The 15570-nt window shown below is 45.1% G+C and overlaps 2 protein-coding genes across 3 annotated transcripts in view; both read right to left on the reverse strand.

Moving 5' to 3' along the window:
- Positions 1-1406: 1406 nt before the first annotated feature.
- Positions 1407-4103, reverse strand: mgat2 (alpha-1,6-mannosyl-glycoprotein 2-beta-N-acetylglucosaminyltransferase). The gene has a single exon (XM_078406066.1). The coding sequence runs from the start codon at positions 3904-3906 to the stop codon at positions 2596-2598; it is 1311 nt and encodes a 436-aa protein (XP_078262192.1). The 5' UTR covers positions 3907-4103; the 3' UTR covers positions 1407-2595.
- Positions 4104-9642: 5539 nt separating this feature from the next.
- lrr1 (leucine rich repeat protein 1) overlaps positions 9643-15570 on the reverse strand; it is a 33027-nt gene continuing 27099 nt past the window's right edge. For both annotated transcript variants that reach the window (XM_078407042.1, XM_078407041.1), the window contains 2 exons: positions 13315-14042; positions 9643-10442 (listed from right to left, as the gene is read on the reverse strand). In XM_078407042.1, the coding sequence (XP_078263168.1) occupies positions 10190-10442; positions 13315-14042 (981 nt within the window). In that variant the 3' untranslated portion in view covers positions 9643-10189. The remainder of the gene's footprint in view (positions 10443-13314; positions 14043-15570) is intronic.

The following is a 15570-nucleotide window of genomic DNA, read 5'->3' on the forward strand; positions in this document are numbered from 1 at the left end:
TTTTCTGCCCATGGCTATTTCGCAGTTCTACATACCGGTTCTACAGCATTCAAGCTAATGTCACTCCTTGCTATTGTATTAAACTCCTCTTTAACCAGCAATGTCACCCCACCTCCTCTTCCTTTGTCTATCCTTCCTGAATATTGAATACCCCTGCATTTTTAGCTCCCAGCCTGGGTCACCCTGAAGCCATGTCATCGTAATTCCAACTATATCATATTCCTTAACTACTAATTGCACATTCAATTCATCCACTTTATTATAAATGCTCCTCGCATTAAGGCACAAAGCTTTCAGGTTTATTTTTCTTATCTCCCTTTTGCAGCCCAGTGGTATGAACATCGACTTCTCCAACTTTAGATAGTTCCTGTCCCTCTCTTCCCCTCCCCCTTCCCAGATCTCCCTCTATCTTCTATAAGAAGATAACTGCAGATGCTGGTACAAATCGAAGGTATTTATTCACAAAATGCTAGAGTAACTCAGCAGGTCAGGCAGCATCTCGGGAGAGAAGGAATGGGTGACGTTTCGGGTCACCACCTCCACCTATATCCTTCCTTTGTCCCGCCCCCCTGACATCAGTCTGAAGAAGGGTCTCGGCCCAAATTTCTTCAGTCAGAGGGTAGTGAATCTGTGGAATTCTTTGCCACAGAAGTCAGTGGATATTTTTAAGGCAGAGATAGATAGAGAGGTTATGGGGAGAAGGCAAGAGAATGGGGTTAGGAGGGAGATAGATCAGCCATAATTGAATGGTGGGGTAGACTTGATGGTCCAAATGGCCTAATTCTACTCCTATTCCTTATGACCTTATGTAATACTGCAATTGCAGAGAATTGAGAGAATAGTTTGGATTTGGGGCAGAGCTATGCTGTAAGAGGAACAATTCTTAGTGTAGGAAGGATCATTCACCGAAATGTCTGTATTTACCCTGAAGATAAAGTAGATTTTAGCACTATTACATTTGTCTACTAAGGTGACAATGGAGCTACTGGATTCTTCCAGTGGTGGAAGAATGAGGCACAACCTTTGAGGCACAACCTTTAAGGAAAGGATAGAGAAATCATTGCTGGGGGGGGGGGACACACTTGATTCTTGATTTTTCAGACGGTTTAATTCTAATGTGAAAGTTTGCTAAGTATAGTCAGTGGAAAATAGATGTGCATGGCAACATGGCAAGAATAGTCAATCAGGATCCATCTCAATTCCCTTCATGTCTATCCTACCACCTTCTCAAAATAAATAAAAAGCAGGTTATATCAAAGTGATTAATATAAAGGGAAGTCAAATTATTTCCTTGGAAAAAGTGAAACAATTTGAAACTGAATTGAAGTATGAATACACTTTAGAACCATTTTGAGTATCTCTTCTTTTTGAGTAACCATCTCTTCAGTTCACAAAAAGAATGGGATTGTTCCTTTTATTTTAGGAGGCTGTACAATGAAATACAACAAAAAAAATCCAACCAAGGCATTTATCTTTTAAAGAGTGCAGTTTCAGAGGAGCAGCAGTGTCTCATAATGGCATGAAGCAACACCTGTCAAGTCAGATGAACCCTATTAAATGCAATCACAGGGAAAAGACATGCTGGTTATTTTGGACACAGTTGCCAACATATAAACAAAAACATTGCACTGCAGTAGTAATTACAGATTTGCCATTTAAAGAAATGAACAGTATCGTCGCCTAGATTTCAATATAGTGAAATTTTCACATCACCATTCGTTGGGTGTTTACTCTTTGCTACAACTTCAGGTGTAGTGGGAACTGTTTAAATCTTCATATGTTTAAATCTCTGCAGTATCGCTGCAGATTCTGCTGTTGGATCTCTAGGTGTTTTGTGGGGTGAGCACTTTGAATTGTCCAATGAAAGTACTTCCAGTTGCAGTTCAGCACTTGCAGCAGAAGTAGCCTGGGTGATAAATTTAAGATAATCTCACCACTTACACCACACATTAAGGCATGTTTTAACAAAAATCATAATGCAAAGACACTAAACAGTAGTGACAATGCTGGGTTTGTAAGCATCACCTGTAAAGTAAACCAAAATAAAGAAAAATAACCTTTAAACCCAAAAATCAAATGAGGATTTGACTTTTTTTAATCATCATATAGTTTATTTTCCTCCTCTTCAATCATCAAACACAAACAATACAAAGAATGGTAACTCTTGCTAAAAGAGCCTATGTTCTTTAAAAAGCAAATAAAAACATTATCTTTCCTGCTTCTTTTGCAAAGGCATTGACCTGCATTCCTCCAGCACCTTATTCTTGGCATCCAATGGTAATGGCAAGTGCCAAAAAGCTACATTGGCACGGGGACCAGATAGTTTCAGGCTTCATCATTGCTGACACTGATCAAAAGTATACCAGAAGATGATGAATCCAATTGTAACAACCCCTCCTGCAACCTTGGTTGGGACAAATTAACTCGAGTTAGGCCAAACCTTGGACCCCCAGCCCATAATTGTATTTAAAATTTGAGCCATCGGAGCAGCCACTTATGGTTGAAATTCAAAGATTGCATCACACTGTTTGATTTTGCAACAGGGGAAAACTAAACTATCAGAAACATGATTATGGCATAAAATGTATCACATAATTACTGCAACCGGCGATAACTTGCACAAAGTTCATGATCCCTTATATCCCCCCAACCTCCATTTTTCACATGTGGAGTGATTGCACCCAATGGATAGACTTTGCTTATTGTCATTGTTTCTGGGAACAAATGCTGTGCATTATTACTTAGAATTCTGTCTATTTTAGAAATTTCAACAGAGGGTGTGCAGGCTTTCTTGTGATGCATACCACAATCACCAGAGTGGAAAATCCGAGGAGCTTCACAAACCATAACCTTCCAATACCGAGGCAAACACGATGCTGTTAGGTGCTGCAGTGTCCAATCCCAGTTATAGTCATCGTATTTGCAGAAAGCATCAGTGCATTCTATCAGTTTCTGGTAAGTTGCTCTGTCCATGGCCATGCCCATGTTATGCTCTGTCGATCGCCAGGTTTTCACTTCAACTTTATTCGATTTGTCTCCGTAATCACCAACTCGTGCGTATGTGCCAAGGGACAGTATGTCGCAGTCGGGACAGTTTTCAGTCTTCAAGCTCCACATGGCTTTGAGGACGTGGTAAAAGTCGGGCGCGAGGTAGTGGTCCTCCTCAATGAAGAGCACCAAGCCCTTGTAATCCACCAAGGCCTTGACTTTGTCCCAGACGAAGTGCAGCTTCCACCACCAGTGGTGCTTGGTCTGGCAGAATTGCGCTTCCCGGTAGTGGCCGAAGGAGTCGGGGTATTGGGCGTTGTTGCAGCCCATCCGCAGGGCGGCGGACCGGCCCACATCCCGCGGGCAGTCGCGGGGGTCGTGTCCCGGGAACTCTCCGGGGTACAGCTGCAGGCTGAAGGGAAAGAAGATCTGCAGCACGGGGCAGAAGTCGACGGCGTCCACGATGCGGTTGATGCGGGGCGACCACAGGTCGTGGCTGAAGATGAGGAGCAGGCGGTGCAGGCCGCGGGCCCGGCGCAGCGACTCCACCAGCAGTTGTAGGTGCTCGGGCCGGTCGTGCACCTGCACCACCAGCACCAGGTCATGGCCGGCGGCGGCGGCGGCCCGCGTCCCCGGCACTGACCCCGCCCCCGGGCCGTTCCTCACCACCTGGTCGAAGTTGAGCTGGTAGACCAGCGCCCGGTAGGTCAGCGTGAGGTTGTCGGGGCCCGGGCTGCCGGGGACGTCCGCCCGTGACTCGTTCACCGCCGGGCCCAGCCCCGGCCGCGCCGTCACCGCCCCCTCCCGCAGCACCGCCTCGGCCTTCCTCTGGCGGCCGCTCGTCCACAGGACGCAGGCGGCCACCAGCACGACCAGCGCCAGCAGCAGCACCTTCCTCTTGTATACGCGGAGCCTCATGGCGGCGGCGGCGCCGGGGCCCCGCAACCGGCCGCCCGAGGCCCGGGCCGCTGCTCCGAGGCCCGGGTTGCTGCTGCCCAGACCCGGGGAAGCCCCGCTCTCACCTGCCGCGCTTCAGCTGCCGCCCGTCCTCCCTCCTCACATTCAAACCGCCACCAACGGTCTCCCACAGCCCGCGCGCTCCCTCCCGCTGTCCCCGAGCGCGCACCCGCTCTCCCCCCCCCACGTCACTCCCACCAACGGTCTCCCACAGCCCGCGCGCGCGCTTCCCCCCGCGCTTCCCCGCCACCAACGGTCTCCCACCGTCCACGCTGTCCCCACGCGCACCCTCTCCCCCCCACCAAACCACACGTCACTGCCACCAACTGTCTCCCACAGCCCGCGCGCGCGCGCACCCGCTTCCTCCCCCCCCCCCCACCACCACACGTCACTGCCACCAACGGACACGCCTTCCTTCATATGCAGGGAGGAACTGCAGATGCTAGTTCAAACCGAAGACACAAAATGCTGGAGTAACTCAGCTGGAAGGAATAATAATGGGTGACGATTCGGTTCGAGAACCTTCTTCAGAACAAATCTGCTGGAAGAAGTCTGGAGGACCAGTTTGAGTCAGAAACGTCACCCATCCATGTTCTCCAGAGTTGCAACACTTGACCCGCTCCACGACTGCAGACACAACGTGTTGAAGTAAAGGTTGGGTCCAGTATAAGGGGAGGGGGTGTGGTGTTGGAGTACGTCAGCGGGTCAGGCAGCAACTCTGGAGACAATAGGTGCAGGAGGAGGCCCTTCGAGCCAGCACCGCCATTCAATGTGATCATGGCTGATCATTCTCAATCAGTACCCCGTTCCTGCCTTCTCCCCATACCCCCTGACTCCACTATCCTTAAGAGCTCTATCTAGCTCTATCTTGAATACATTCAGAGAATTGGCCTCCACTGCCTTCTGAGGCAGAGAATTCCACACCTTCACCACTCTCTGACTGAAAAAGTTTTTCCTCATCTCTGTTCTAAATGGCCCACCCCTTATTCTTAAACTGTGGCCCCTGGTTCTGGACTCCCCCAACATTGGGAACATGTTTCCTGCCTCTAACGTGTCCAATCCCTTAATAATCTTATACGTATGCAATGCAAAATGAGTATATGCAATTGTAGAAAATGACCGGCATGATCATCAGCTGATTTCAGTTGCAGCCTAAAACGGTAGCAGAATTAGTTTTTACCTTTGAAACTTCAATTGTTTGCAGGTGCTTTTATACAGTAACTAATGATTGTCTACCAATTTAATGTAAGGCAGAAATCTTTTTGAAAAGTATAGAGAACAACCTTTTTCCTTTCAGTAGGATGTCTGACTTGGTTTAAAGAAGGGTCTCGACCCGAAACCACACCCATTCCTTCTCTCCTGAGATGCTGCCTGACCTGCTGAGTTACTCCAGCATTTTGTGAAAAATACCTTCGATTTGTACCAGCATCTGCAGTTATTTTCTTACACTTCGTTTCAAATATCAAATTAGGGTGTCTCTCAGGTCTTTAAATAAATGATCTGAAGTAAATACCAAGCACATGTGCACATTATACATGTCAATGCTGACACTTTGTTTCATCCTTTTATCTCAAACACTTTTACATAAAACTGTCATTCAGAACAATCTCCCTATACCATTTTGGCCAAGTAGGTAACAAATGCCAAGATTGGAATTTCCTCTATCCACCTTTACTGGTGAAGGAGCTAGAGTATGGTTGCCTGGTGTGATGTACTGTTCACCAGCGGTGTGCACCTGCCTTCACCAAGACTTCCTGTGAAATGTCATGCTTTGGTCCAATTGACAAATCCAATGCAGGTGTCGCTGCCCTTCACAACCTGTAGTCATTCATAGTTTTCCTGCCAATGTCTATGTTTCATTCATCCATCATCTCTTCGCTCGTTGACTTGCACTGGCTCTTAGTTAAGCAATTCCTTGATTTAAAAATTCTCTTCCTTGTTTGTAAATCCCTTTACCTCTTTCTTACTTCAAGATGCTCTTTAAAACTAAGGGTATTGATCATGCCGGTGAGCCCTGGATGACAAAGGATGTCAGGTCTCTCCTCAAGGACCATAACACCGCCTATCGGTCTAGTGATAGAGCTCTATACAGTGCTGCTAGAACCAACCTGAAGAGAGGCATCAAGGATGCCAAAGCGTCCTACAAGAGGAAGATTGAGGACCACTTTACCAACAATGACCCACGGCGGGTGTGGCAAGGCATCCAGCACATCACCAACTACAAGACCAGCAACCGCACGACTGCCGACGGCGATGCCTCGCTGGCAGAGGAACTTAACTGTTTCTTTGCTCGTTTCGAGGTGAAAGCTGCAGTGGCAGACATAACACCCTCTCCAGCACCTGACAGCAACACCTTCACTGTGCAGGAGTATGATGTTAAGTGCGTGCTCAGAGCAGTGAATCCCAGGAAAGCTGCAGGCCCCGATCATGTGACGGGCAGAGTGCTGAGGGAATGTGCAGACCAATTGTCTGAGGTCTTCACAAAAATCTTCAACCTGTCCCTTTTAAAATCCACCATCCCTCCCTACCTGAAGTCCGCCACAATCATCCCACTGCCGAAAAAGTCTGTCATCAGCGGCCTTAACGACTACCGTCCGGTAGCACTCACACCGGTCATCACAAAGTGCTTCGAGAGACTGGTCCTGCAGCACATCAAAGCCAGCCTCCCACCCACCTTCGACCCATACCAGTTTGCCTAGAGCAAATAGGTCTACAGGGGATGCCATCGACACTGCTCTTCACACTGCACTGACCCACCTTGAACACCAGGGGAGCTATGTGAGGATGCTCTTTCTCGACTTCAGCTCTGCCTTTAACACGGTCATCCCGAGTAGACTGGTCACCAAACTTTCTGACCTTGGATTTTCCCAAGCCATCTGCCAATGGATCAAGGACTTCCTGACCAACCGCCCCCAGACCGTCAAAATAGGCCCTCACCTCTCCTCCACCATTACACTGAGCACCAGCTCACCACAGGGCTGTGTGTTGAGCCCCATCCTTTACTCCCTCTACACTCACGACTGCGTCCCCACCCATCCCACCAACAAGTTCGCGGATGACACGACTGTGGTTGGACTCATCTCAGGAGGAGATGAGACAGCCTACAGGGATGAAATCCAAAGGCTGGCAGCATGGTGTTCAGTGAACAATCTTGTCCTGAACTCCTCCAAAACAAAGGAACTTATAATTGACTTCAGGAAAACCAGTGTAGAATACGACCCACTCTACATCAATGGGGTCTGTGTGGAAAGGGTACCCGCTTTCAGGTTCCTGGGTACGCACATCGCAGAGGATCTTACCTGGTCTACCAACACCATCACCACAGTGAAGAAGGCACAGCAGAGACTCCACTTCCTGAGGATCCTCAGGAAAACCAACCTGCAGAAGCTCATGATGTCCTTCTATCGCTGCTCCATCGAGAGTGTGCTGGCATACTGTATAACCACATGGTATGCCAGCTGCTCAGAAAAGGACAGGAAGGCCCTTCAGAGGGTCATCACGACGGCCCAGAAGATCATCGGCTGCTCACTGCCCTCCCTGGAGCACCTGTTCAGCCTATGCTGCCTCAGTAGAGCAGGCAAAATAATAAAAGATCCATCCCACCCCGGCCACCGTCTGTTTGTTCATCGGCCCTCTGGTCGACGTTTCAGGTCGATCAAATCCCGAACAAACAGACTTAAGAACAGTTTTTACCTCAGGGCCATACGAGAACTGAACACTACCTTCTGCTCCAGGCAACACTGTTAAAAAATCTTTTGTACTTAATATAATTGTATTTATTTGTTTTTGCATTTATTGCATATATGTTTTTACGCACCGTCAGGATTGGCTATTTTTTAATTTCGTTGTACTCGTTGCAATGACAATAAATGAATATTATTATATTATTATTATTATGCCTGATTTGGTTCATTGGCAATTACCTGATGCAAAACATTTTATTGAGCTCAGAATTAGATAGTTGCCTTGATCTACATAAAAATTCAGACCGAGACCAGATTGGGCCCAATTATTTCTTTCCCCCCACCAAATTTGATCAATTAAAAGTGCAAATTGTCATAAATAATTTAATGTTTTTTGACACAAAGTGGCCCCTTGGTTTTGTGATCCATGATTTAAAAATCACTCACCCAGGATGTGGGCAAAACAGTCATTGCAAAGGAGGAAGGATTCACATCACAAACACCTTAATACAACCAAAGCTTAACCTCGAGTGCCTTTGAACTAGAAAATACAGAATATTTTTAGGTCAGAGCATAGAAAGTAGAGCACAGGAAGAGGGCCTAAAGCTCACAATGTCCCAGCCGGCCATGGTGCCAGGATAAATCAGTCTCCTCTGTCTACACATGATCATATCCCTCCATATCCAAGTGCCTATCTATGTTTATTTTTAAGTCACTATCATGTCAGCCTCCACCACTACCGTTAACATCGTGTTCCAGGCTCCCATCACTGTAAAAGAAATTGCCCCACACACCTTCTTTAAACTTTGTCCTTGCACCTTAAAGTTATGCCCTCTAGTCTTTTATATTTCCACTCTGTGAGAAAAGGTTGATTGTCCATCTCTCATAATTTTATGTACTTCTATCACACTCCAGCCTCCTTCTATCAGCCTCTAGCACTCCAGGGAAAACAATCCAAGTTTGTCCAACCTCTTCTTGCAGCTAATACCTGCTAGATGCTTCTGCACCCTCTCAAAAGCCTCCACATCCTTCTTGTAATGATGCGACCAGAACCGCACACAATACTCCAAATGTGGACTATCGAAAGCTCTATAAAGCTGCAGCACAACTTCCTAACTCTTATATTCAATGGTCTGACTATGAAGGCAAGCATAACATATACTTTTTTTACTACTCTATCTACTTGTGTTACCACTTTCAGAGAGTTTTGGACCAGGACCCCTAGATCCCTCTGCACATTAACATTCGGGTCCTTTCCATCAACCATATACATTTCTCTTACATTTGACCTACTAAAGTGGTCACACTTGCTCAGATTAAACTCCATCTGCCATTTCTCTGCCCATATCTGTAACTGGTCCATATCCCACTGTACATTTTGCCAACCTTCCTTAGTCAGCAACTCCAGCAATCTTGGGTTGCAAATGTACTAACTATCAACATTTATGTAGAAGACCTCTAGCCTCAATATTGTCCTTCCACCACACCCCCGTCTTCCATCAGCAAACTATTTCTGAACCCATATCACCAAGTCAATGAATCCTATGCACCTTACTTTTTTTGAGATACAGCGTAGAAACAGGTCGACCTTTGATCGCTCCTATACTAGTTCCATGTTATCCCACTTTCTCATCTTACACATTAGGGGTAATTTACAGAAGCCAATGAACCTCAAAACCTGCACATCTTTGGGATGTTGGAGGAAACTGGAGCACCTGGAGGAAACCCACGCAGTCACAGGGAGAGCATACAAACTCTGTACAGACAGCACCCAAGGTCATGATCGAACCCAGGTCTATGATGCTGCGAGGCAGCATCTCTACCACTGCGCCATTGGATCAGTCTACCATGAAATGGTCTTGAAACTGGATGTCACTAAAGAACAGTAGATAGCAAGAAATAGATTTTCTAAAAACAAATGTGAGACAAAATTGTTAAAAAATAAATACAATTTCCTAGAGCATATATTTTAACATACTGCTCTGATAATTTTAGTGAACACAATAACAATTTTTTTTATTAAATATAAATGAAAATGCCACACAATGGAACACATTCCTTTATACGTTAGTCTTCTCAATAAAAAATATATACATATTTCAGGTTTAAGAGTTGCTATAGGAAAAAGACAGCCAGCATTCTATATACACAGAATACTGCTGTGCCGATTTATTTCATAAACTTTAAATGTCACTTAATCTAGTCTCAAGGCCCACTTAAATTACTTTGTTAACTAATGCAAGTTTTCCTATCAAAAAATTGTCGAAAGAGTACAAAATATAGTAGCAAAACTGCTAAACATCATATTATGCTTAAAATGTAAACCTTTCCCTGTTAAAGGCTTTGTCCCAAAAAGACTGCAATACTGATTGCTGATGTGTAGTCCCAAACCATGCAGTGGTGTGCTTAGAGTGTACATTTTGTTCGGCCACTAAAGGAGTAAGCACCAATGTTAGATAAACTTGCCAATGTGAACATTGATTGTGGTGTTTGCACATCACTTGAAGCAGTTACACATTAACACAATGGCCAAATGTCCCACAGACTACCACGTAGCTTGATTATCTGTTGCGTTGATGGTACTTATCGAGGAACTCAGAGTAACAAGTTAGTGAACAGAAGTAACAGAGAATGGGGGCCTCCGTGCCGCCCATGTTGTCCACCAGGACTACTGTGTGGGAGACCTGGTGCAAGTTCAAATTGACAACGACTTGAATGAAAGAGTTCAGGCAAGGTCTTCGGCAAGGGCATGTTTTAATCAAGTCCAGATCTTGACACAAGTCAGCTGGAAGGATATGTGGTCCATAAGCAATTCTGTATAAAAAAAGAGGGGAAAAAAACATGTAATCAGTTAAAGCAGAAAGAGCCTGAACAACATACATACAAGATGGAAATCAAATAACACAACACACCCTAAATCTGCCCCAGACCATTTAGGTGATGGAAATAATTGATAAAGCAAATTTAAGACATTAGATCCTGCATAATATTAGATTTTACATGACAGTTTAGTAAATAAACGCAGCAAATTTTCATATCTATGTCTTGTTTTAAAAGCACTAATTCTTTTGAGACATCGGAGTATTATTTGAAGATCAGTCTCTCATCCAAGCAGTGGATTTGAATCTATGGTTCTTCAAGCTTTTATATCAATGTCATTAGGCTGTAGCTGATCAGCATTCACTTTGGGGAAGGGAGAATATAGAAATTATAATGTAAATTATATCAAGTGTTAATAGAAACATAGAAAATAGGTGTAGGAGGAGGCCATTCGGCCCTTCGAGCCAGCACGGCCATTCATTGTGATCATGGCTGATCGTCCACAATTAATAACCCGTGCCTGCCTTCTCCCCATATCCCTTGATTCCACTAGCCCCTAGAGCTCTATCTAACTGTTGGATGAGCTTCCTAAATGGTTGATGCTGGGGCCTCCAATGTTTTGGTTTGTCAATGCCACTGACAAGGTTGGTCGCAGGTCCTGTTATTCCATCGGGTGGCTCCGTCAGCCTCGCCAACAGTCTGTCTGTCTTTTCATTTTTTTTGTTATTTTTAGTGTGTTTTAAAAAGTGTGCGTTAATGTTCTCTGGTTTGTTTTATATGGGGGGTGGGGGAGGGGTAGGGGGAAACTTTTTTTCAATCTCTTACCTTGCTGGAGATGCGATTTTTTTCCGAATCGCATCTCTGGTTGCTCTGCGGCCTAACATCATGGAGCTGGCGGCCTTGCTCGAGACTGACTTTGAGCCCCACCGCGGGGCTGTGGACTTACCATCGGAGCCTGCCATCCCTTGCCTGCGGCCTGCGGATTTCAACATCGAGGAGCTCGCGGTCTCGGGTAGAGACTGATGTCGGGAAGCTCCAAAGTCGCAAGAGGTTCAACTAGCCCCGACCTTGGGTCCGATTGCCCGGCGTGGGGGAGCTGAGATCCCCCCAATGCGGGAGCTTGATCGCCCCGACGCGGAGGGCTCGACCGCCGGCTGTGGGAGCCAAGATCGCCCCAACGGGAGAACAAAGAAGGGAAGGAGATTGCACTTTTTTTGCTTTCCATCACCGTGCGGAATGTGGTTAGTCACTGTGGTGGATGTTCATGTTAAAATGAATTTTGTGTGTTCTGTTGCTCTTTATTGGTATGACTATTGCAAAACAAATTCCTCATATGTTGCAAAACATACTTGGCTAATAAAGTACTATTATGATTATTATGATTATGATTAACTGACCTCCAACGATTTGTCCTCAAACCCTTGGGTTTTGGCTGATAAGGAAAGTCAGGTGAGGGAGACCGACCAAATATTTTTTTAAAAACAGATCTACCAGATGCACCTTGATCCTGCTTTGAAAGTATACATGTAAACAATAACCAATGAAATATGGTCAGCTCTGACCTGTGGCATACTGATAGCGCTAAACCAATACCAAGTACAAGTCAAAGGTAGATACAAAATGCTGGAGTAACTCAGCAGGACAGGCAGCATCTCTGGATGAAAGGAATGGGTGACGTTTCTTCAGACTGATGTCAAGGGAGTGAGCGGGACAGAGATAGAACGTAGTCGGAGACAGTAAAACTGGTGGGAGAACTGGGATGGGAGGGATGGAGAGAGAGGGAAAGCAAGGGCTATTTGAAGTTAGCAAAGTCAATGTTCATACCGTTCATTGCCTTTAGCGTGGCACTATTTTGGTCGATACTGGAAGGACAAAAGCAGTTAGTGCAGATTATTCTTCCTAGTTGGAATGTGGAGAAGTTGGTTTGAGATAGGCACAAAATGCTGGAGTAACTCAGCGGGACAGGCAGCATCTCTGGAGAGAAGGAATGGGTGACGTTTGGGGTCGAGACCTTTCTTCAGACTGAGTCAGGAGTGAGACACGGTGTGAAAATTAGAGATCAATGGGGACGAAGTTCAAAGATCTCTCTTTTTCACACCTTACCCAACCATATCTCAGTGTCTTCCTCTCCCCTGACTCAATCTGAAGGGTCTCGACCCGAAATGTCACCCATTCCATCTCTCCAGAGATGCTGCCTGTCCTGCTGAGTTACTCCAGCAGTCTGTGTCTATCTTTAGCATAAACCTGCAGTTCCCTCCTACGTTCAAAGTTGCATTGAGGGTCAGCTCATCGATTGCTTTGGATTTTCTTTTTGCTAACTTACATTGGTTGGTCATATAATCTTTCATCGGACTTTAACTTGCTTTCGACAGTATTCCCTTTATCCCAATGTCTGTTCTGTGAAGGGCTTGATTGTAATCATGTGTAGTTTTTTTGCTGACTGGATAACACGCAACAAAAAGCTTTTCACTGCACCTCGGTACACGTGACAACAATATTAACAAACTAAACTATTCCACAGAGTATTTTTGAGGATTTATCTTTAAGGCGCTTACTGGATGATAACCAAATAAATATATGCTTGGAATCAACATTGGAAACTGCGGAGAATTCACGGAAATATGTGAACCATTTGACCAAAGTTCGATAGTGCAGAACAGTTGGAAACAAAACGAATGTATCCTTTGTTTGATGTTTTCTCAGAGCACTGTAATATTGCCTGTGTGGACACATTCTGTTCTTGGCTGAGCCCAAGGGTCACATTGATATTGTACTACCTGTTCACTTAAAACCAAATGATGATGCTGCTAAACCAGTGGGAGATGCATTAGTAATCATTGAAATTTTAAACAGTGTGAAAATATACCTGTAATTTATTGTTGCTCTTGCTGCAACCTCTAAGAGAGTCATTGGAATCTGCAAATGAATTGTTGGAAGCAGAGGGTTGGGGTGGTCAAAGAGGTTTCCAAACAGATCCACATTCTCAAGGCACAGCAGCTGGAAATCGCATGGGAGGTAAGGCAACTTGTTGCGCGCTGCTGTAAGGAATCGCAGTTTGGTTAGCTGTCCGATCTTGGAAGGAAGCCGGAGCAACTCATTGTCATCAAGCTTTAGGTGAATCAGTTCTTGCAGTTGACAGAACTGAAGAGGGAGAGCACGTAATCGGTTGTGGCTGAGGTCCAAAAACTGCAGAGATTTCTGCAATGTGGAATTACACAATCCAACGCTGAATATTTCCAAGTAGTTATTGTGCAAAACCAGCTCAGATAGGCAAGCCAGGTCCCCAATGGTGGCTGGAAGTTTGCGTATGTGGTTGTTACTGAGATCCAGCTTCCGTAGTCTTCGGAGGCAGAGCATTCGCATATCCACACGTGTCAGTCTGCAGTAGGACACCTGCAGCAACTCGAGAGAGTAAGGGAAATTTGTGGTCAGGGGATAATCCTTCCTGGATGTTATGACCATTTTGGCTTTTGGTTTTTCAACCTCAGAGGTTTTGGCAGGAGCCAGGGTTGACAATGGTATACTGTCTACTTCACTACCTCGATGAGCCAGCCTTAAAGCGGAGAGGAAGTTCTTCAAATTATTCACATCTGCCTGTTAACAATAGAAAACAGTTGATGAAATATTTGTTTGTGGTTTACATTGCATAGTTATATTTTTTTAAATGTCACTTTTGATTGGTGATAAGACATTTCTGTTTTATCATTTCAAGCTGTGTAATCAAGTAATTATTCTCCCAATAAAATACAACAGAATCGCAATGTAACAATACTGACATGACAGCCTAGTGTAAGAAAATAACTGCAGATGCTGGTACAAATCGAAGGTATTTATTCACAAAATACTGGAGTAGCTCAGCAGGTCAGGCAGCATCTCAGGAGAGAAGGAATGGGCGACGATTCGGGTCGAGACCCTTCTATCATTTCAGTTTCCCCAAAGCCAACACCCATGGGATTTGGTATGGCAAGGAACTACAGATGCTAGTTTACACCGAAGATAGACACAAAATGCTGGAGTAACTCAGTGGGACAGGCAGCATCTCTGGTGAGAAGGAATGGGTGACATTTCAGGTCAAGACCCTTCTTCGGATTTGACTCAACCCGAAATGTCACCCATTCCTTCTATTCCGACATGCTGCCTGTCCCACTGAATAACTTCAGCATTTTGTGTCTCTCCTTGTGATTTTTGTGTGTGCAGGATGGGCAGATTTTCCAATCATTGGATTTTGCTCCCATCTGCACACCATTTTTATTTTAGACGTTGCAAGGTAGCATAATAAACGCTCCACTGAACCAGGCGATAAAGAGAACACAGGAAACAGTCACAGCTATTTGCACAGACTGCAATGAGGTAGATGGGAGGTCAGGACCTTTGAACGAACGATCTTTAATCAGACTTTATCAGACTTCAATGTTATATCTTTGCATTAAAATTGTAGCCTTTATCCTTTGTCTTTGCACTGTGGACGGTTTGATTGTATTCATGTATAGTCTATTTTAAAAACTGGACAGCGCACAAACAAAAGCTTATCACTGCATCTCGGTACACGTGACAATGATAAACAAACACACGGGGCTCTGGTGAGCTAATGCAAAAACAATCGGGACATCTGAACAATTTGATCAAGGATTATCAGTTTTATTGCACAAGGAAAAAGTTTAGTTTCGTTTAGTTTAGAGATACAGCGCGGAAACAGGCCTTTTGGCCCACTGAGTCCACACCAACCAGCAATCCCCACACACAAACACTATCCCACACACACCAGGGACAATTTACATTTATACCAAGCCAATTAACCTACAAACCTGCACGTCTTTGGAGTGTGGGAGGAAACCGAAGCTTGCGGAGAAAACCCAAGGGGAGAACGTACAAACTCCGTACAGACAAACACGCAGTCAGGATCGAACCAGGGTTCCTGGCGCTGTAAGGCAGCAACTCTATCGCTGTGCCGTCGTGCCTCCCTAAAGTTATTAATAATCTTTACATCATTTCTTAATATAACGTGCAACTGTAAAAACTGAATGGTTTAACTCTTCTCAGCGGTCCATGACATCCAACACGTTCAAGGCAGGAAAGCTGGCAGAGATTGATGAGTAAATTATGCTCAATTACCCACAGACGA

The sequence above is a fragment of the Rhinoraja longicauda genome, chromosome 10, assembly GCF_053455715.1.
Source record: "Rhinoraja longicauda isolate Sanriku21f chromosome 10, sRhiLon1.1, whole genome shotgun sequence".
Classification (NCBI taxonomy): domain Eukaryota; kingdom Metazoa; phylum Chordata; class Chondrichthyes; order Rajiformes; family Arhynchobatidae; genus Rhinoraja; species Rhinoraja longicauda.

What these genes read in the sequence shown, in the direction of transcription:
- mgat2 (XM_078406066.1), bottom strand. Translation starts at nt 3,906, where the DNA reads ATGAGGCTCCGCGTATACAAGAGGAAGGTGCTGCTGCTGGCGCTGGTC.